Source organism: Peromyscus californicus, unplaced genomic scaffold, assembly GCF_007827085.1.
Source record: "Peromyscus californicus insignis strain IS unplaced genomic scaffold, ASM782708v3 Scaffold_9__1_contigs__length_137607984, whole genome shotgun sequence".
Lineage (NCBI taxonomy): Eukaryota > Metazoa > Chordata > Mammalia > Rodentia > Cricetidae > Peromyscus > Peromyscus californicus.
In genome coordinates this window covers 13,164,125-13,187,291 of record NW_026294617.1, presented here as the reverse complement: position 1 = coordinate 13,187,291, position 23,167 = coordinate 13,164,125, and the positions used below count along the sequence as shown (strand labels likewise).

Genomic DNA, 23,167 nt, shown 5'->3' with positions numbered 1-23,167 from the left:
TCTTCTTTTTAAATTTTGAAGATAAGAAAAATGCATTCATTACAGAAACACAGTGTACACATTCCCTAATCATGGCAGACCTGCTGCCCACCCAGCAGCAGGCATTCCTGCCTGAGGATGAATTACTCAGAAGAAACATACATCCGTCTAGATGCTAAGCCTGCAAACCTTAGTATCCATGAAGCCTGGAGCCCAAGTTCTATCAAGTGTGACTCAAGAGTTCCTGTGACAGATCTCTGTAATGTTTGCTGAAATGGGACTCAAGGAGCTATTCTACCTGGGTAAGATTCTCACAAGCCTCAGAACTATTTGTAGTTGGTTCATAATAGCTTTCAAGCTTGTAGAAAGAGGCAGCTTGCTGTCGCTGTGGGACAATCTTCAACTTCAGAGTTAAATCCAGACCCAAATCCAGGCCCTGCTCCTTCACTCCAGTATTGTCGAAGTATTGCTGAAGTGTCATAAGGATCCTGTTTGCTCTCCCACATGACAGTGCTAGGCCTGCAAACCTTAGTATCCATATTACTTCACTCACTTTAAGTTATCTGTTCTACTGGTATATGTAAAAAAAAAAAATCTGCACAGGATAGATGCATGCAAAACCACCAGAGTGTATAATGAAGTCAAGTCCTTGTTTGGAGGATGAGCTTCCAGGTCCGTAGCTTAAAGCTTTCACATGTTTTCATTCCACTGTATGAGCAACCATGTGAGTGGCAGGATTTGAACCTGGGTCCTTTGGAAGAGCACATACAAGTACATGTGTATGCACAAGTAGGCATTGTAATTATGTCATTTAAAAATGACATGAGGGTGTTGGAGAGATGGCTCCATGGTTAAGAGCTCTGGCTGCTCTTCCAAATGACCCAGGTTCAATTCCCACCACTCAGATTCTGGCTCACAACTATCTGTAACACCAGGTCCAGGGGATCTAAGACTGTCTTCTGGCCCTTAAGGACACCAGGCCCACATGTAGTACATAGACATATATGCAGGTAAAACACCCGTACACATCTTTAAAACTCAATAGAGTTGGCACTAGGGCTGGGGAGATGGCTTAGTCAAGAGAGCACTTGCCTTGCGAGCATGAAAGACTCCACAGAACCCGTGCTTTAAAAAAAAATGCTGGGAGTGATGCTGTGTGCTAATAATCTCAACAATGGAGTATCCTGGGGGCAAATCCTGGGGCTTGATAGACAAGCCAGCCTGGCCTACATGACAAGTGCCTGGCAAGTGAGAGAAACTATCTCAGAAAGCAGGATGGGTAGAAAGTGTCTGAGGAATGACAACTGAAGTCCTCTAACCTCCATGTGCTAATGTGCACATGAGCACCTACACACCACACACACACACACACACACACACACACACACACACACACACAATGGTGAGGTCTTTTGTCTTGCCAAAGAGAATGGTCAGATGAGGAATAAAGTAACAAGGAAATAAAATAAAAAGGAAACAAAGGTTTCCCAAGTGTCCACATTGCTCAGTACCTACCCCAGGCTTCTCCAACCACAATACTGTGAAATGGGTACAGGAGTCCCACTTGATAGATGAGCTAGTAAAAGCAGAGATGGCCCTCATTAAGTGGGAGCACGGGGATTAAACTTGGGCTTTTTGTCTCTTGATGAGGTGTAGAGAGGGAGTTTTACTAATGAATCACTTCCATGGCATTTAAAAAGACCAAGATTTTAACATAACTGTGTCGGGGCAGAGAAAAGGCCATGAGCTTAAGGCCAGATATAGGGCATAGATCCTGGCTCTCACTCTACCCAGACATGGGCCTATATGACAAAGGGGTTTATCCAAACAGGCTGCCAGGAATCCATAGGCTTTTGTCCAAGGAGGAAGTAAATGACAGTATAAATCCTAAATGTCCAGTGGGACCTACCAGTACAGCAAAGAGCCTCGCTGCAAGTGTGGATGCCGATATTGACAGGCAGCATAGCTGAGTCTTTGGATCTGGTTTTGACAGATTCTGCTTCCAATCACAGCACTGCAGAAAGCCAGCAAGCATAGTAGCTAGACACAGACTCGGGGCTGTGGCTTTGGTCTGACTGGTAGTTCTTCCTGCTTCACCTTTCAGTCTTCGTTTCTTCATGGTCTTTAAAATGGGTATGATAAAATTATGCATTCAAAGAACTCTGATGATCTAGTGCCATGCAATATATATAGATAGATAGATAGATAGATAGATAGATAGATAGATAGATAGATAGATTATATATATCTATAAATCGGGGCAGGGAAATGGCTCCATGAGTGAAATGCTTTCTTCACAAGCATGCGGACCTGAGTTTGGATTCCCAGAACCCATGTAAAAAAGCTGCGCCAGGCAATCTGCACCTGTAATTGAAGCACTGGGGAGGTGAAGACAGGAGAACACTGGACAGCTAGCTGGACTAATAAGCAAATCCCAGGCTCCATTGGTAGGCCTCTTCTCAAAAAAAGAAAAAAATTGGAGAGAAATGATTGAGGAAGATACCCAACACTGACCTCTGCCCTCCACACACATGTACACATGTGTACATGCACATCTGTACACACACCGAAAACAGTGTTTGTAGTAACAGTACATGGCACATTTAAAATGCTCAAGCAGTGATTGCAGTTGGCCCGTGTGCCCTTGGGTTCTGCATCGTTGGATTCAACCAACCTCAAGTTGAAAATATTCAAGAACAAATTTCATACATCCTAGCATGGCTCCTCTTCCATGTCACAGCTCCTTAAAGAGTATGACCTAACATCTTCTGACACAGTGCTTACGTCATTTTCGGTGCTTAATCTGGAGGTGGTTTAGAGTGTGGGGGAAGATGTGCATCACGTATCACTATACCTAAGGAACCTGCTCTTCAGGTTTTAGGACCTAAGGCAGATCCTGGATCTAGTGCCCACCCCTGGACCCTGTAGGCTAACTGTATTCCATCTACTACCGTTAGCGCTCTAGTAGCTAGTTGCATGTCTTTGGGAAAATTTTCTATCTGGGCTTCCTGTGTTTCTTTTATGAAGTGAAAACTTTGTTGCCATGAACCTAAAGATCTGTTGATGAGACTCAACTGGAAACTGTACCATGCTGCATGCCATTTTGGTGTTATGGTCACAATTCACATGTTCCTTTGCTCACCTCTTCGCCTTACTAAGATTCTCTTCAGTTAAGTTTGGAGAATCTGTTCCACATCTTCAGGTGACAGACAGCACCTAATAACAGACACCTTCTCTGGGACCAGCTTCGTCTGCATGCTCCATGCCCCCTTCATACAGATATTGCTCAGGAAATGTGTTTAACTGGGAGGCTCAGAAAGGGCGCTCCACCTTCCCCCAGGCAGAATGCGTAATCACTGCATTCTCATATACAACATCTCTGCCATTTTCAGCTTTTCCAATAATCTTCCAAAATTGGTGACTCTTGTTCATGTCTCTCCACTAAGTTAATTTGTGTGGGTCTCAATACCAGTGAACTCGAATATACGAGTCCTTCCTTAAGGCATTTTTTTTATTAAAGTTATAGTCTCTTCTCTGTGGTTTATTTAGCCTCTGTGCCAGCTGGGTCACCTCGAATCTTTGACTTAATATAAGATTGACTACAAACTCTCAGGCACTGTGAGATACAACTCCCCACTCAGCAGCACTCCACAAAACTGAGTGCTGGGGGTATTGGCATCTCTGGCTCTGAGCTCCTGCCTCTGCTCTATCAAGAGTTTTTGTGGATTATTCTCTCTCTCCTATCTATCTATCTATCTATCTATCTATCTATCTATCTATCTATCATCTATCTATCTATCTCTATATCTCTATATATCTATATATATATATCATCTCTTCCTCTCTCCATTTTTTCAATATTTAAATATTAATTCTTTCAGAATTTTACACATACACACAATGTACTTTAATCATATTGACCCCATTCATTCCAGATCTACCCCCACCTCCCCACTCCCTCCCAGCTTCCTGTTATCTTTGTTTTTTAATAACCCACTGATTCTAGTTTGTGCTTCCCATATTCTAATGAGTATGGGTCATCCACTGGAGGGTGAGTCACTGGCCAGGACCCACACCCTTAAAAACAACAACAAAAACTCCCTAGAAGCTCCTCACCTAGGGGTGGAGACTCATGGACCCTCCCCACTCATTGCTGGAGTGTGGATCGGCTTGATCTCATTCATATCTTTGAAGGCAGCCAGAGCTGCTGTGAGTTCATGAATGTAGTGGTCTTGTCATGTCAAATGACACTATTTCATACCAGGCCTCCCTTACTTATGGCTCTTAAAATCCTTCTGCCCCCTTTTCTGCAATGGTCCCTGAGCCCTGACAGGAGAGTATGGTATAGATGTCCCATTTGTGGCTGAACACTACCCCGTAGACAATTACTCTGCATTTTGAGCAGGTGTGAGTTTCTTCATTAACCATTTCCCACTATGCAAAGAAACTTCTTTGATGAGGTTGGAGGGCTTTGCTAATCTACAAGCATTAGAGACACGAATTCAGAGGGCAGTTTGAGGCTATGTCAGTTTAACAAAACATTAGTAACATGTTCACCCTGGGACCTCTGAGCTCCCCAACCGTAAATTCTTGTGCAGATTTGCAGAACCAGACATGTGTTCCCTCCTGGGTAGTGGACCTTAAATCCACCCAGAAAGGAGCTGTCCGCTCTAACATTCGTGCCCCTGTTGCAGCCTTGCGCTTATCATATCTGCCACTTGTTACTGTGGCTCAGAGTTCATATCTGGGTAAAAACTGTTTGTGAGCGGTAATGATCTTTCCCCCACCCAGCAGCCTGATTAGCACCTTCGGGTACTATGACAGGTAGCCAGCAGGGAGAAAGCTTCCTTGTCAGTACCAACTTGACTGTTCCATGTCCAGTGACCAATGTGATGGTTTTTAAAAAAAGCATGCTCTTACCCTGCGAGGAAAAGTCACAAAACACAAAAGAATTCACTAGCAAGAGTTTTATTCAGACAAGAAGAAAGGGATAGATGTGATCGGGCCTGCTGAAAGGACACCTGTGGGGGAGAGGGGGGCAGTGGGGGGACATGGGGCCTGCCTTTTTAAGGGCCAGCCTGCACCTGCACACACAGGCCCACGTGGCTACTCCATGCGTGCGCATAGATCATATGGTCACGCCACGCGATTACGTGACCATACAGCACATGGGTTGTGTAGGACGTATGACCAGAAATGACTAAGTGTCCCCCCCTCCACCGGGGGACATGCGCAACCCTGGGGGCATGGCTGGAATTCCTATCACAATGTGTGTAGCGTTTTCAGAAGTAGGGTCTTACCATCAGGTTAGTAGACACGGGAGCAATAGCAGTAGCCTGTATCATATTGGGGTTTCCAGGATGCTCCAACCAATAGCTGGAGGGGTTTGCCTTTAAGGATTTTTAAAAGTCATTCAACAAATAGATGAGCAACAAAATACCTATTCTGTGCCAGGTACTTTTCTGGGCTTCTTCTTGATGGCAATGAGCCAATATATAATGAAGACACTCTGTCTTCCTCATTTTTCCATACCTGCTGATCTGAACCTGATATGTGACTCTATCCCTCCAGTATAAAGAGAAAAGTAAAAGAGACTGTGTCTTGCAACAGATCGTTGTGTCACCAGCAGAAGTGAGCAGAGGGGATGGGAGAAGACTGGACTGCCACATACAAGACAAGTATTTTAGTTTTGTAGAGCACTTTTAGCCAAACCTCATTCTTCTTCCATGTTGCTCCTTTCTCCTTTCTACTCTACTTTATTCCAAGGTAAATGGAAGTCCCCTTCCTTCCTACTGTTTTATGGGAGAATATTAAAAATATTAAAATGACTCATTATTATGCCATGGCAACTTAAAAGGCTTGTTCTTCAATACTGGAGGGACTCTATTAGACTCTTATCCAGAAGCCATTACTATCTGGTCTCTGACTGAAGGTGTTTGGGAAAGAGATCATTATCTGCCATAGCCTAGGTTCAGAAGAAAGCTCTTGAAGTCTGAGGCAGGTGAAACAACAGAAACAGTGTCCATCCATCCATCCATTCATTCAACTAAGCTTTGTCTAACACCTGTGTGACTCGAACAGTCCGATGTTCGTAACAATCAGAATGAGACTCGGTACTAACCTCAAAAAAGTCATAGTCCAGAGCACTTAAGGATGATGCTGGTGAGCCTATGTGGGAAGAGCAGGTGGGGTTTCATCAGTGAGAAGAGAGCTGCAGTGAAGGAAGAGGAAAGGAAGGAGGGAGGGAGGGAGGGAGAAGGGAGGGGGAAAGGAGAGAGGCAGGCAGGCAGGCAGGCCTTAGACCACTGGGGAGCTGCAGGGAGAGAGATGACCTGGAAGGTCCTGCAGACTTCACTGGGTAAAGAAACTAGTACTCTTCCTGCTGTGGCTCTCTACATAGGAAACGAAAGCCCAGGCCTTCACTGAAGCAAAACTGCCAACCGCTAACAAGAGTCTGCAACCTCAGAAGAGACTCAACTAGATGTTAGATTATGTAATATATGAATCCATTCAAACAATTCTAAATTCTTTCCCAAACTGTTGCTTTCTTTGTTTACTGTGACATACTTTTTGTTTTGTCATATCCAAATTCAAAACACCCATTTCTATTCCCAGTTCAAGTGTCTCTAGAAACAGATTTTTGTTTTTTTCTAACGAGAATAAATACAAACCGTTTGTGTTAGTTACTTTTCTGTTGCCGCAGTAAAATACCATAACCAAAAGCAACTCAAGGAAGGGAGGATTGTCTTGGTTTACAATTCCAGATTGACCCGTCCGTTCCTGGAGGAGAAGGTGGGAAGGCAACAGGCTTGGAGAACATGGTGGCCAGAGCAGACACTGATCACATTTTCCCCACTCGCAGGAAATCTAGAGAACAGAAAGTCAGTGGAGCTGTAACCCCCAAAGCCCACCTCCAGACACACTTCCTCCAGCAAGGCTGCACTTTCTAAATATTCCACATCTTTGCCAAGCACCATCACCAGCTGGGGACTGAGTGTTCAAATGCGTGGGTCTAGGGGAACGTTGCTCATTCGAATCACCACGAACGTCATTTTCACGGTTTAGAGATAAATGCCAATCACTGAGCCTATTGGATAAATTATTTTTAAGCTCCAGAATAAGTTTGGCAACAAAAAAAATATTGTAAAGTTTCTAAATCTTGAAGATTTTTCACATAGAAAGATCAACAACAGTGTAAGTCAAGTTTTTCACTGAAATTAAAAAACAAAAAAACAAACAAAAAAAACTCTTAAAGTAATTTGGAATGAGGGTTTTAAAGACATTTATTATAGATGAAAAAAAAAGATCAGAAGACAAATTTAACCTTTAACTACTATCGAAGAAGTTAATGATAAAACACAAATTCAACCTAAAGCTGCTGAGATAGCATAAGGGAAGGCGTGGGAAGCAGATCTTAGAGCAGCGGTTCTCACCCGTCCTGACGCTGCAGCCCTTTAACACAGCTCCTCATGTGGGAGTGACCCCAACTATAACATTATTTTCGTTGCTACTCCATAACTATAATGTAAATATCAGATATTCAAGATATCTGATATGCTACCCCTGTGAAAGGGTCATTCAACCCCCAAATGGATCGCAACCCACAGGTTGAGAACCACTTTCTTAGAGGAACTGCCCTGGGAAACCCTCAACAGTCCAAGTTTGGAGAAAGCACCTTTCGCTGAGAAAATGAAAGGGCACCTTAGAGGTTTAGGATGTGATGCAAATGGTAAAGCTTTAAAACACAAGCACAACCAGGGACTGGAGGGTTCCCATCAGCTGGAGCCTGGAGAAGGGGAGCCGTGGCCCATCTCCCCAGCACACACTGACCCGTCCATATTATTGGGAATTTTTTTCTTTGAGATAAGAGATTTCCCAGAGAGAGACAGAGACAGAGACAGAGAGACAGAGAGACAGAGAAATAATTTGTGGGGTTTTTTATTTTGGGGTATTTTTGTTTTTTTCTTATTGTTCTTGAATAAGTTATAAATGACTAGAAAAAGCTGCTGTGATGTAGCTCATGTGGAAGAGAGGAAGTTGGAGCAAATGTAAGCTTTCATACACAGAAATGTCAGTGGGATGAAAGTATTTTGAGCTTTCTTTAATTCAGTGTTTATAGGAATAATTTAAGTGGAGAGTCTAAGACACTTCTGCTTTCCGAGGACCTTTCAAAGCTGTAATAAAAATAGCATATGTTGTGCCAATGAGACGGCTCATGGCTGACAACTTGGAGAGAGTGGAAGGAGAGAACAACCCACCTCAGATTCTCCTCAGTCATCCTGCTTGTGCCGTGCCGTGAATGTGTCTATATATATATATAGAGAGAGAGAGAGAGATACAGATAGATGATAGACAGATAGATAATAGATAGATGAAAGATATAGATATAGATAGATAGATAGATAGACAGACAGAATAAATAAGCAACTGTAATGACAAAGTATCATATACTAATATAGGAATAACTATTAGAGGAATGATTTTTCTGTATCTGTAAGATATATCCAGATTCAGTATCACTCTCAATTTATATAATAAAGTATCAGGGCCACGAAGTTCCTTTTATCTGGGAACCTAGAGACTATAATGCATTATTTAACAGGTTGAATGGAGTTTAATTCAAAGCTGTTTTAAATGTTAATCTCTTTCTATGTATGTGTGTATGATGGTTAGAAAGAGACTGGCAGGGAATTCACTTATATCTGGTGGAGGAAAACTTCATAAGCAACTTAAAGATCTTGTCAGATTTCTCCTCCTCATTGAGACACAGCCCGTGGACAGCTTTCCAGCATGGGAGGTATATGTGCTCATACTTCATAGGCAGGAGAGTAGAAGTAACTCAATACAACCAAGAACAAAATGGCCGAGCAACTGTGCTAACCTGTCAGAATCAGATGCAAGATGAAGGATGAGATGGCTCCAGTAATTGTGTTGGCCTTGCAAGCACAAAGACCTGAGTTTGATCTCCAGAACCTACCTTCCAAAAGCTGGGCATGGTGGTGCAGCCTTGTAAGCCCAGCAATGGGAAGGCAATGACAGCCAGATCACTAGGCTACTGGCCACCCAGCCTAGCCTACTTGGTGAGCTTCGTTCAGGCTAGGGACAGACCCTGTCATCAAGGTTGCCAGCACTTGAAGAATGGCAACCAAAGTTGTTCTCTGGCCTTCACATGTATGCACATATATGCAAATGTACACACATGTATAACCACACATACATGAACACACACACAAGAAGCAAGATATGAAGGTGATGTCAATATATCAGGCAAACTGGTGAATCTTTTGTAACTTGAAAATGTTTCCAAAATCTTAAAGTCTTCTTTGTTGAACTCTTTCTTAGAATTTTCAAGTTGAAAGCCATCATTACTGCAATCATGAATGCTTGCTCAAGTAGATTTGTTCATATGGTACTGTGTTAGTCAACCCCACAGCACAGGAAATGGCCTGTAAATCAGTGCAACCTTACAGGCTTTGAAGGTCTACAGCTGTAACTGAAAGAGCCCGGTCAGATTCTCCTGGGTTCCTGTTGTCAGGGAGAGCCCATTCGCTTTGCACTTCGCTTTGCACTTCATTATAGCACGGCTTTATCAGATTACTATTTCAGAGCAATAAATAGTTCTTTCAGACACTGTGGGCTCCCCAATGCATATGGACTATAATTGAATCAGCTAATGGTATTGTGCTGATTTAAGGCATTATTAGTGCATACCGAAGGTCACCCTCACATAAATTATCCATTTGAGTCTAACAAAAATGCTACAGAGGCAATGAGGCTGCTTTCCACTTCATTCTTACTTGACTTAAAGGAAACCAATGTTCTCTGCCCAAGGTCAAAGAAGAAAGGAAAGTGCTGTTGGTGGAAGTCAGACCTCAGTCTCTACCTCCATGTTCTGTGCTCTGTCAACTCAGGCTACATTCAGCCTCAGTGTCAACACACACAGGAAGCCATACACATACACAGCTGGGCTGGGGCACATCATAGCATCTTGTAGGTGATACTCAAATGTTGTGACACTTGGGAAAGACAGAAGAGTCCCTTCTGTCCTCAGAACACAAGGATAGACTACAGGCCAGGGGTCTTGGATTTAGTCACAATAATACTAAATATACAGTCTCTCTTCTGGTTGTCTCCCTGTTCCAGCCTTCCAGATGCCAGTAAGCATGAATCAGGAGGAAAATGGAGTAGTGTTTTGTGGCTTTGTTCTTATGAACAAAGTGTGTGTGTGTGTGTGTGTGTGTGTGTGTGTGTGTGTGTGTGTGTGTGGTGAATATGTGTGGTGTATGTGTTTGGTGTGTGTGTGTGGTGTGGTGTGGTGTGGTGTGGTGTGTGTGTGTGTGTGTGTGTGTGTGTGTGTGTGTGTGTGTGTGTGTATGTGTGTGTGTGTAGGCCAGAGACTGATATCAAATGCCTTCCCCTGTCACTTCCCACCTTATTTCTTGGGGCAGGGTCTCTCACTGAACCTGGAGCTTGCTGATCCATGAGAAATTCAGGAGCCTATTTTTCTGTCTATTGATATTTATAACAAGCTCTATATTTGGAACTAAGAAAAATGGTGATTATAAACATACCAATGGGAATTCCATGTTTATGGTGATTATGAAAAGGGAATTGGTTTTATTTTCAACACTAGGGTATCCCAGGAGTTCTATCATGTAAAGTCCCCTCTGGACACCATTGAAGCTGATGTCATCATATATAAGTCACAATAGACCAGGTTGACTCTGCCAGGGACAAGGTACAGCTTAGATTGAACTATGGATATTTATTCCATGAATTAATACAACCATTGCACATTATTATATGTTTTCAGATTGACAGAGTCCATCGGCTCAGCAGTTCATAATTTAGCAATTATTATGTACCTCCTATATACCAGGCACTGTGGGAAATGTTTTCATGTGGCTAGGTCATATTTTTGAAGCATATAGTTTTTATTTCCATGAGGTAAAAATAAAAGCTTAGCAAGAGCATTAATAAAAGGCAAAGCTGGGGTTGGAACTCTGTCTTGACACTAATTGCACTGGGCCAATAAATAGGCCCAATATCCTCCCTTACCCTCCCCAACTGGCACTGGTTCATCCCTGTGGTGATATTTTATTTGTGAACCCCAATAAAACTTATCTGGGGATCAGAGAACAGAGCCAGCCACCATATTAAACATAGAGGTCAGGCAGTGGTAGCACACACCTTTAATCCTATCATTCTGGAGGCAGAGATCTGTCTGGATCTCTGTGAATTCAAGGCCACACTGGGAACAGAGCCAGGCATGGTGGCACACACCTTTAATCACAGCACTTGAGATCTCATGTCTTTGATTGGGAAGAACACACACCTTTAATCCCAGGAAGTAATATGGTAGGACTCAGAAAGGTATATAAGGCATGAGGAAATAGGAGCTCAGGTCTTGAGGCTGAGGATTTCAGTCAGAGGAAGTCTCTCTCTGGAGGTTGAGGAGTTGGTAAGGTGAGGTTGGCTGTGGTTTGTTCTGTTTCTCTGACCTTTCAGCATTCACCCCAATATCTGGCTCCTGGTTTTCTGTTTTTGTTTTTTTATTAATAAGACCTTATAAAGATTCGTGTTACACATCCCCTTGGCCACACCTGGCTGGACTGACTGTGACTCCCAATTGCAACATCTGTCTGTACTTCCCTCAACTCCTCACAAGATTAAGGAGACTATTAATCTGCACTTGTGTGACCCGGTAGTATAGAGAAAAGCAAAGCTACACATTGCCAGTGGGCTACCCCCTACCCCCATGCTAGTTAGAGTAACAGGGTAGACATTCCCACAACCTCACTGACTTCTTGGACTGTTTTAGGGAACTCAAGCCATGGGGCACTGTAGCTACAGACCTTCTTATCTAGGCATTTATCAGTTTGGTCTAGTTTCTGGAAATCACTTTTTTCTAAGTTATGTCAGCAAAACTATAGTGTTTTAGTGACTGAGAAAGAAGTTTGAAACAAAACAAAACAAAAAACTTGTACCTCCCAGAACATAAGAAAAGCCACTAGCTAGAGAGATGGCTCAGAGGTTAAGAGCACTGGCTGTTCTTCCAGAGGTTCTGAGTTCAATTCCCAGCAACCACATGGTGGCTCACAACCATTCGTAATGAGATCTGGTGCCCTCTTCTGGCCATGCAGACACAGCACTGTATAAATAATAAATAAAGAAAAGCCACTAATTAATTGGGCTCCAGGGCCACAATTTTGGAACATTAGAAATAGAATATTCCTGAAATATTCATAAGAAGGTGAATCCCAATTCAGTAGTTAATAATTCTCCTCCAGAGTGAAAACACATAGAAGGGTAATTCTACCAAGGAACATCTTTTGCTATTTCTGATTCAGTACTTTGGAAGGTCTTTCAAGAAAAGAGTGGGAGAGGGCCTCAAATTAATCTTTGCCCCAGGGTAGCAACATGCAACATTTAAAAGCCACCACTTTGGCAGGAGGAGGAAATCTTTTTTAATTACCTGTTCTTTGCTTTAGTGTATGTACTAGAAATTTGGGGAACACATCCTATCACTGGCATTAAAAAAAAAAACAAAAACCAGAGTGACCCAGGGGAACATTTATCTGGAGAGATTCCCATTTATTCTTTTGTCTTGGAATATGCTCCAATTATAGACAGTGTGGAAGATAATAAAAGAAGCCAAGTTCTGTACGTGGCTCCTACCATTCTCTGCTGTCACTGTTCACCATTCTGAGGCCCTCTTATTCACCAGCTTAGCCTCCTACACTTAGGTGCCAGGCCCCAAGACTCTTCAGAAAGAGGCCACGCCCCCTCTTCCTGGACCCCAGCAGTTCCAGCACCTATCTGTGCAGGTAGGGAGTGACCTTTATATCATCAGCTCTTTGCCAGTGTTGGGATTCATGTCCATTTGTGCAGACTGCTTGTACTAAAGAGGGGAAGGGGAATTATTGACAAGTTTAAAAATAAAAGCAATCTTTCCTTTTTCTTTAAAAACTAACTCCCCTCAGAGGATGCTCATTTGCAAATGATATTTGACAAGAAATCAAAACTAATAATAATAGCCATATGCTGGGGTTATATTCAGGGGATGATGTATACTTCACATAGCAATCAAAGACCTTTCAAAAGATAACAGATTTGAGATTTATCATACAAAAATTCATTCTATATTTCTTAATTTTCAAATAGATTATTTCTGCCATCCCCAATATAAAAATGAGGTCAGAAGAAAAGAAATACTTTGAATCAGTCCACACTGTGAGAAAGTTTCTTGCAGCATAATGAAAGGACTTGGTCTTGAGAGGAAGCAGCAAGTGGTTTTGAGGTCCCCTTAGTCATAGGAAACCCGACACTGAAACATCCATAATCCAAAGCTGGTGGCAGTGAGGAAGCCTGAGTGCTGTCACCTTGGCTGTCTGTGGAGGGTAACCTGGTCATGTCAGATGTCACCTTGACCATCTGAGGACATGGAGGGAGGGAAGCGGGCCATGTTTAACCCCAGAAGAACAAATGCCATGCTATTTATGGACAAAATGGATCCTGTTAATTTAAAAAAAAAAACTGTACTTCAAAGCAAACTTCAGGCAACTTCACCCGGCAACACTTTATTAATTTTAATGAATTTTTATTTATATGTGTGAAGCTCCATCTAATTAAAACTTTCCCTCTAACTTGGGATCACTTTCTGCCAAAGATGGCCATGTTATATAATGCAAGCATCTTAAATAATTAGAAAAAAATTCAGGAGGTGTGTGTACTGGATGAACTTAAATATCTATGTGCCTGTGGAGACCTGCACCAGACGAGATGGTTCACGGGAAATAAGCATGATCTTCGTTCTCATAAGGCAGTTTCACTGATCAAATGTAGCTGGGCACATCTTACCAAATAAAGGATGGTGATACGGGCCTCGGGAAAGGTTCAAATTGCTTGTATGTCTCAGAAATTTAGGGTACTAGGCAAATGGGCAACTGCCTGTAACTCTAGTTCCAGGGGATCCAGTTCCCGCTTCTGTCCTTCAAGGGCACCTGCACTCACATGCATGTATGCATACGCACACACATACACATAAATAAAAATAGTAAATTTTTTTTAAAGGTACAAAATTTGGGGTAAAGGGAACTCAGAGCACCTTTCGAGATAATTAGGAAGGAGAACTAGTGTGCCAGCATCTAGCTCCGTTTCCACAACTTTAAAAAGGAACAAAACATCGGAAATGGAGAGGTCTCAGGGTGTAAGATTAGTCACAGTAGCCCAAGCAGAAGCCTGGTTTGTGCTGGAGATCAACACTGCTGCATCTATCTGGGAAAGGGCTGGAGATCAACATTGCAGCATCTATCTGGGAAAGGGTGTGAAAATGGCGGGCAGGGATGGCAGGCGGGGAATGGCAGGCAGCAGTGGCGGGCAGCAGCAGCAGGCAGCAGTGGCCAGTGCTCAGAGGTCACTGGCAAGCTCCACTCTAACCTTTTCTCCTATTGAGGTCGGAAGAGATCACGACACTTACTGTGGTATTTCCCTTCCTAAGAGAAAGAATGTTCAGCTGGCTTTCTCACGGCCATCTTTCTATAGGTGCATAAGCCCAGTGCACAGAAATCACGGTGGGATTCATTTCCAGCATGAACACAACTGAGTACCATTTCAAAACTATGAAGATGGCAGGTGTTTGGGCCTGTGAGTGTGTGTGCAAGGAATCACAATTATGAGCATGAATATGTCAATCCTTTAAACATTCATCCTAAGAAATATTTAATTCCCAATATTGTCAAAATAAAATATAATGCTTGAGGATATTTTAAGGAGATGTGACCTGCTATTTGGGTTTTCCCATTTCTGATGTTTCTCCGTTTTGTACAACAATATGGATTTTTAAAATCAAAACCAAAGTTATGTCTAAAATCCATGTGAGTTCCAGGTTGAGAGGTATCTAATTTTGTCACCTCTTGCTTTTCCTCTATCTTAGTACATTTCCATTTCTTCTATTTAGTATCTCTGATAAAGAGATAGATTAAAGATAATAAGAGCATTTTTTAAATTGCAAACTCCATGGGCTGACAAGATAGCTTGGACAGGTAAAGCACTTGCAGCCAAGCCTGATGACCTGAGTTTGATCCCTGGAACCAACGTAGGGGAAGGAGAGAACAAACGATCACAAGTTGTCCACTGAGCGCCACATGTGTGAATGCACACACACACACACACACACACACACACACACACACACACACACACAAATAAATGTTTTAAATTATAAACTCCACAGTAGCCATAATAAAATCTGTAAGTAGCAGATTGATCACAAACGAACTGAGTATCTGTGTATTGTGTATGCTAAGTGTTTTAGGTACCTAAAACAGATGTCGAGGAAATTTTCATAAAGATGGCAGACCGGCACTCTGTGTTAGCAAGAACCAAAGGATTGCTAGCATTTATGAAGCTGCTATGACCTAAAATAAAAAGATCACATGCTTGGGATACTTGTATTAGTTGTACGTGAAGAACAAAGAAACAAAAGCATCTCATTAGGAGCATGCTTTCGAGTGAGAGTGTGATTGGCTGACTCTTCTAGAATTGAAAAAGATTTCCATAATCCTAGCAACCTGGAGTCTGAAGTAGGAACATTGACACAACTCCAAGGCATCCTGCACTATATAGCGATTGGCGGGCCAGTTTAGGCTACCCAGTGAGACTCTTTCACAAAACCAGAAATTTATGCAAAACCAGTATGCTTATGGCTGGACTGAGAAATTGCACTGGAAAGTGACCTCTGCCTAAAATGTGATTGCTATCCTAAACAACAGTCACTTCCGTGGAAGGGAGAGCTGCCCTCAGCGCTTAGATATGATTGTGTAGTAGGAAGGGTCTGGGTCCCTCTTATGCTTCAGGTACAGATGAGCAGTGGCCAGATCATTCCGATTCAATCTTAATCTCAACTTTCCAACCCAGGTATATCTCCCCAACCAAGTTATGAGAACACCCAAGCTTTGTCAGGTATCTGGCAGAATGTGGAGCTTGTGGCAGCATCTCCCAGTAGCTTCATTCTCTTCCCTGAGAGGCAAAGAGTGGAGCAGCATCCCCTCATCTGAAGGACGGCTCCCCACCCTCCTCATCCCCATGTGCTGGCTCCGCATCCTCCCTGTCCCCATATTCAGGCTCCCCATCCTCCCCATCCCCATATGTTGGCTCCCCATCCTCCCCATGCCCATATGTTGGCTCCCCATCCTCCCCATGCCCATGTGTTGGCTCCCCATCCTCCCCATGCCCATGTGCTGGCTCCCTATTCTCCCCATCACCATGTTAGCTCCCCATCCTCCCCATGCCCATGTGTTGGCTCCCCATCCTCCCCATCACCATATGTTGGCTCCCCATCCTCCCCATGCCCATGTGTTGGCCCCCCATCCTCCCTGTCCCCATATTCAGGCTCCCCATCCTCCCCATCCCCAGGTGCTGCCTCCCCATCCTCCCTGTCCTCATGTGCTGGCTCCCCATCTTCCCATCCCCATATGCTGGCTCTCCAGCCTGAGACGGCCTTGTGACATCCAACATTGCTCTGTATCTTCCGTTCCATATCACCAAAAGGAAAAGCAGTGAATCAAAGCTGAGCTTTCTTAAGTAACAAATGTCAATGCCATTTGCCATGACCCTGTGTTTTAGTGATGTATTCCCATTTTCCTAACAGGAGTTGAAAAGACTGTTCTCCAGAATTGTTTAAAAGGCTATCATTTTATTTCTTTTATTGTTGAAGAAGGCAAATTCTAAAGAAATGAGAGATATATCATGCAGTTCTCACAGCAAAGTACCAAGGAAAATGTTACCCTTTGCACACAATGTTTTCTACTTAAAAACATCTCAAGAAATTCGACAAGGAAATGAGGAAAAGTGAATTTCACATGTGATCAGAAAAGAAGTGGCCGAAATAATAGCTGGCGCCATCCTAATGGGATGAATTTTAATCACCTTAATCTACTTCTTTCCTATTCTTTTTAAGCCTGAGGTAGGAGTACATGGCTTCATGTGGCATGAAGTATATAACTCACTTCTTGCCTGAGTGTATTTCCAATTGTGTTTTCATTTTTGTTGTCTTCGTGTTGTTTCAAATAGTAAGTCAGTGTTGACCTTTTGGTACAGTCATATTTATAAGGTTGAACTATTGTGGATATAGGTTTCTTGGAATGTGTTAAAGCAACTGACCTCTGTAAAGAACATCACACCACAGTGGCTCTATGGTTAGCTCTGCAGAGCTACTGATGGCAAAACTGAGCAGAATCACTTTCTCACATACCAGCCAAATTCTAAGTTTTAGGAGCAGCCTCCTGCTGATTAGGTGGATGGTCAGCAATACCAGCCTGAATGCAGGACAGCAGATGAAGGCAACAGAGGGATGGGAGGGGACTTTGATAGATGAGTGGATTCACCGCGTGTGATAAGCTCTCGGGTACCCTTTCTGCAGCCACAAAGATGGAATCTGCAGAGCTCCCCTCTGCTCAGACTCTACCGCATTAGTTAAACAGCAAAAATCGTGGGGTTTTGGCACGAAAGCTGGCAGTTGCAACAGGGAACTAACCCAGGTGTCATGACTCTTTCCAGGTAGTAGGTGTAACCTTGAAGAAAAAATGGCACTGTCTTCAAAAAAGTGACCTGACCCTGGCTTTGGTGGGTTTTTCTGCAAGAAATGCAAAGCCCCGCATGTGTTTATGATTCAACCTTTCAGCCGACCACTGCTTTGTTCTAGAGTTCAGCATGAAAGGACTAATTTTTGTTTGGTTTTTGTTTCTGTTTTAGTAAAAAGCATGTCTGTTGCTAATTCTAGCTACTATAGTTGCATATGTAAAAATTCTCTCTTTGTAGTTTATAGATTGGTAGCATTTCAAATAAATGACATTTTGAAAAATTCACCTGAAATTTTTTGAGATGCTTATCAATTGATATCTTCCTTCTCATCGCAAGAGGAGTCTGAGTTATTGCTTTTCAATTATACCTTATAATACTAGATTCGTTCCTTTAAATATAGTAGGGATTTGAATATAAGCATGCCACTTTGTTTATTGCTATATTATTAGAACGTCTTAGAGCATGGAAAGACTTCTTCGCAAATGATTTTGCTCTTGAAAAGTTGCAGAAATAAATGTTATAAAACAGATATTTTTCTATAAATGAGCATAGCTTATAGACATATAGTAAGTTAATAGCATGCACTGTCTCACTCAAACAACTTTAATATCTGAAAGACATGTTAAATGGCTGGATAGTATCCCAATACATCTTTCCCCAGAATTCAGAATTGTGCTGTTATCTATTTTAGGAAAGTCATATTGCTTCATTAAAGAGGAAGCCTGGAATTCTTGTCTACCCCAGTTGACTCTGCAATGAAACATCAAGTTTCCCTTTATTCTTCCAGAAGTCAGTAAGCCTAAGGAGCAATGCCATGTAGTCTTTTGAGAACACATATGCAAATTATTACTGATTCATCTGCGAAATAATAGCTCCACTACCTGCTATTCATCTTAGAAAGAAACACATTGTCATTTAATAGTGCAGCCCTTAATCAAAACAAGCACATCTTAAAAATCTATTAACTGTACAAAAAGATTTCCTTTCTTGACATAAATAGAAGCTATGACTGGCTACATTTTGGAAGGTTAGAACCTGAATAAATGGAGGGGTTTGTCCCTAAATGGAACCTGCTTTTTGGATGTCCTTGCAACACCAAAAATACTAATATTACCCAAGCCCTTTTGTGCTGCATCAGGTGAGGCTATCCAGCTTTACTGAGTTCTGGAGTTAATTCCTTTTCCAGGCAATGCCCCCCTCAACACACACACACGTAACACTTGTCCATGTGTCTCTTTGTGAGACAGCTATAAGTAGATTGACAGCACAAATACTTTATGTGCTTTTAATATAAAATGATTTCCTCCAGGGAGGCTCTGGCAAGAGAGCTGAAAAAATTTAAAGTCTTTGTTTTGCAAGTATTGAGAGATTATTGGGAAAGGGATGTTTTGTTTTGTTCCATGATGACATATTCATATTTACTCTCATAAACTTGATAATCTGGTCAGCTTAAAGGGCAGAAGGCTAACACCCCTTGCAGGCTCACAATTCTCTTTATATGAGACAAACTGACACCAGATACAGAAGAATCACTGCCCCAGTGGGAATATTTTACTTGTGTAATTATAGAATTCTTCAGTTAAAAGACATGTCTAAAATTGTACTCAAGTTCCTTGGTCTCAAAAACATTGAAATTAGGAGAAGAAATTCTACTTGACTCAGGTCAGACCATCCCACAGAACACTATGGGTAAAACCCTGGTATGGGAAGCCACTGTAGAATACTTAAGAAATGAAGTTTGTATACTCTTTATGCCAAATTCACTGACAAACGAGATTCAGAGAACACCCAGTGAAAGCACTTTGCAAATCAGATCCTGGCTCTAATCTCTGCCTCAAATCAAAGTATCTAGGGGCTGTCTAGTCATCATTTATAAACGAACACAACAGGAAAGTCATAGCATGCTAAAATTGATACTATAAAATTATGTTCCTATCATGTTAATTGCCTTCAAATATATTATACATATAAAAATACTATGTTAAACAGGTCCGCTGTGAAAGGTGAAAAAGTAGCAGCTAACTAAAAGTTCACAAATAATCTTTCAGATTTTGTGTGTTTTCTCCTCAGCCAAAAGCCTCAAGATTCCCTGGCAGCAGCCCACCTCTTCACTCATGTCGGATTGCGCTTTAAACATTAGCCTGTCTTGTCCTAAATAACTTCAAGACGCCTCCTGACACATTCGTTGTTGGTTTCACTGTTGTAGGGAAAAGGCTCTAGGGCTGCAGATAAGGCTGTTGCCATGGTGATGAAGGAGATACCGAGGGAGGAGTCTGCAGAAGAAAAGCCCCTCCTTACTGTGACATCACAGGTGGGCAGACCCATAGGGTTCCTGTAGGAAGCTGACATATGTTAATGTATCAAAAAATGTGATCATCAGCTAAAAAAAAAAAAAAGCAAAACAAGCCAATCTTTTTAAAGCAGTTTCAATGAAACAACTGTAAAAATATAAATGAAAGCCAAAATTGCAAAAGAAAAAAATTAGTTCTTGATCATGGATATTAATTTTCATTACTCAACATTAGTTTTTAAATGAAGACAATATATAACACTCTGCTTCTTTAAAAGGAGTCTTGTTGACGTTGAGAAATACCAATAACAAGCAAACAAATCGAATTCCTGAATAAATCCAGTCGTCTTATATACATATGTCAGTTTACCAGTAGATGCTCTAAATTTTCTTAAATGTTAAATATATTTCTGTTGTGACTTTGCATACTACACATGTCTATACATATTTATGTCGATAACTAAGTTACAGGCATGAGCGGGAAGTCCCCGAGTTTTCATGCAGAAAATGGCTCTCGGCTCCTCCCCACACTTAGTGGCCTTGATGAGGAAACACCATCTCCATTCCGAGCACTAAAGGGCCATTTTCAGCCTCTATTGTGACACACATAGAAAAAAAGTCCACATTTGTCTTTGAAGGCGTGCTGAAGCTGGTCCTGCACAGGCCCGGGGACTTCCGAAACACCCTGTAAAAGTCTCCATAAATATCTATAGCACGACTCATCACCACCCTGTGCGATTCCCAGTTTTAAATTCTGAGATGAAAAATATTTTTCTTGCACTTATCTTATAATTTAGATTAGGTTGTTAAACATTTCATTTCTTCCATAACGCATCCGTAAATGCAGCGGTTCTCTTCCGATTATGCACACGCCTAGAATTAGAAAAACGGCCATTTACAGCCCCCGTGAAGCACATTTCTGTCAAAAGCTAAATTATGGCGGCTTATTTTCAGAATATCAGCAGATCTGGTCCCCAGCTGCTACCAACATGTGTGTTTTTATTTTATTCTAAATGCCATGTTGTAAGTAATGAAAATTATATAACGCCAAAATTAAATAAAGTTTTAAGTTATTAAAGATTTCTAGGATTGGGAAATTCTACATTGTCAGAGTGTGTTTGTTGTTGCTGTAGTTGTCCATAAAGAAAAGATGCTTTTTCCTTCAATGTCATCAAGTTGTCTGTCCTTTACCGAGTTGACGTTATGAAGTATACACCATTTTACAAAGATCACCTGCCCATCAGAGTCAGACCTTTGTGAATCCTATATGCAGAATATCCAGTCCATGTTACTTCTGTGAATGATTGGCAGGTGAGCACTTGGCACTCCAGGCAGGTGATGAGCCACATGCCTGGGATCATGTAGGCTCTTGTGCTGCACCAAAGCATCTTGGGAAATCACAATTAAGACAGGCTCCAGCCATCCCCCGAGTTTCCCAAATCTTACATTTTGCTGTTACTGCCCAGTAATCATTTCCACATGTATGATATTAACATGATATCTAAGTTTGAATTTAAAATTTCATAGACTTGATATTTTAATTTAGGGAAGAAATCATAAATATCGTCATCCTCTCACATTCAGAACATTTGTGTGTGCCCTTTTAAATCTGTCTAGTGTTGTGTGGACTGTTTCTGAGAGACTGATTATGACTTTACTGCATGAAGATTGTGTAACGCTTTCTTTAATGCTTTGTATCCTTATTGCGTATTGGCCAGTTTATGAATCAGCAGGCAGAATTCTGATTCATAAAATGAGATGCACTTGTTGTAATGATAATTCCATGGAACTCAGTGACAACTATGATAGACTAATTTCTCAACCAAATGTAGTTTTATTAGCTGGTATGTTTTTTACATGACACACAAGTGGCTTTCCCCCTGGTATGCACCAGTGTCATGCACAAGCCAAAAAGAAGCAGCGTGAGCTGAAAAAGTGAGTACTTCCCACGGCAACCACAGCATCCAGTCTGTCTGCCACACCACATTTCTTAACTGTGTGAATGTCCTAGTGTCATGTGTGTCCCGGTGTGTCTTGTAAAGACTACGGCATAGCACCACACATCACTGAGTATAAGGACTCATCTTCACCCCTGGTATATCGACACCAGCTGTCATATCATAGATTCCAGACATATCTGAAGCCAATTGCTACCCTCTCGGATGATCATAAAAGATAAATACAGAAAAGGCTACTGTGTTACATCACCTTGTTCAGTAACTGTTTACTCAGCAGCCCAATATTTCAGCATTTTTAAATTATGATTACAATGGTTTGTTCTAGAATGTTTATAAAGACTTAGCTAGCCATTCGACAGTGATATCATCTTCAGCAGATGAAACAAAGCAGAGGAATTAGCCAGATGATTGGATTCAAAAACAAGACCCCAGAAAGTATAATTACTAATTTTATGGAAACAAACAAGTTCAAGTTCATGCTGCCCTAAATTAATGCTAACTCAAACAGTTTGTAAACAGGCATACATTGACAAAATGTTTGAAGGAAAAGCACAGATTGCCAAATCTTTGAGGAAAAAGATCCTGCAGGCCTGGGCTCTCCGGTACTATGGCTACTAGTCACGTGGCCACGGAGCACTTCTGGCTTCCGGAAATTGAGACATGCTGCAAAAGTTTCAAAAAGAAAAAAGGTTTGAAGGCTTAATCCCAAAATATGCAAACTATTACATTAATAATTTTTATTGATTGCATGTTGAAATATTTTGGATATGCTGAGTTAAATAAAATGCATAATTGAAATTATTTTTACTTGTTAATGACCACTGAAGATTTTTATGGTGTAAAGTGATTATTGTTTATATTAAGCAGCACTGCTATAAGCTGTAACACTTAAGCAAATCTAATTTTATGATAGACAGGAAACCCATGTACCCAAAGATTATGCCCTGGAAAATGGGGATTTGTTTTTAGGAGACAAAATGGCCTTAGTGAGTATATTTCTCTCTGAAGGAAACTTGAGAAAGTTTCATTTTGACAAATTTGGCCTCCTGGCTGTTTAAATCAAGGTATCCCCAGCTCCTTTGTCCTCCAGAGCTCAGTGTCTTAGAACTGAGCTTCACATCTCTTCTGCCTAAAGGACATTTTTCTTCCCATTTCAGCTCCATGCTCTGTCTGTTCCCACTTCTTATCCCTTGATAGGAATCTAATTTTTCTATGTTTGATAAAGAGATAAAGAGCAATGTTCTTAACTGGGAAAACATTCTCAAAGTGACTAAACAGAGCCTCATTTGGGTTCCTATCATCAACTTAAAATGATTGCCTTAAATATATACACATACCTTCCTTAGTAATAACACTG

The 23,167-nt window shown here is 41.6% G+C and overlaps 1 protein-coding gene across 16 annotated transcripts in view; it reads left to right on the top strand.

Moving 5' to 3' along the window:
• The window catches only part of Pex5l (peroxisomal biogenesis factor 5 like), a 210,992-nt gene that overhangs the window by 107,405 nt on the left and 80,420 nt on the right, over positions 1-23,167 (top strand). For 6 of the 16 annotated variants that reach the window (XM_052730681.1, XM_052730676.1, XM_052730672.1 and 3 more), the window contains one exon: positions 19,769-19,873. The exons of 5 other annotated variants lie outside the window; for them this stretch is intronic. In XM_052730681.1, coding sequence (XP_052586641.1) covers positions 19,769-19,873 — 105 coding nt within the window. Of the gene's footprint in view, positions 1-17,538; positions 17,605-19,768; positions 19,874-23,167 lie in introns of all 16 variants that reach the window. 5 more of the 16 variants (XM_052730674.1, XM_052730670.1, XM_052730675.1 and 2 more) reach the window with 1 other exon arrangement.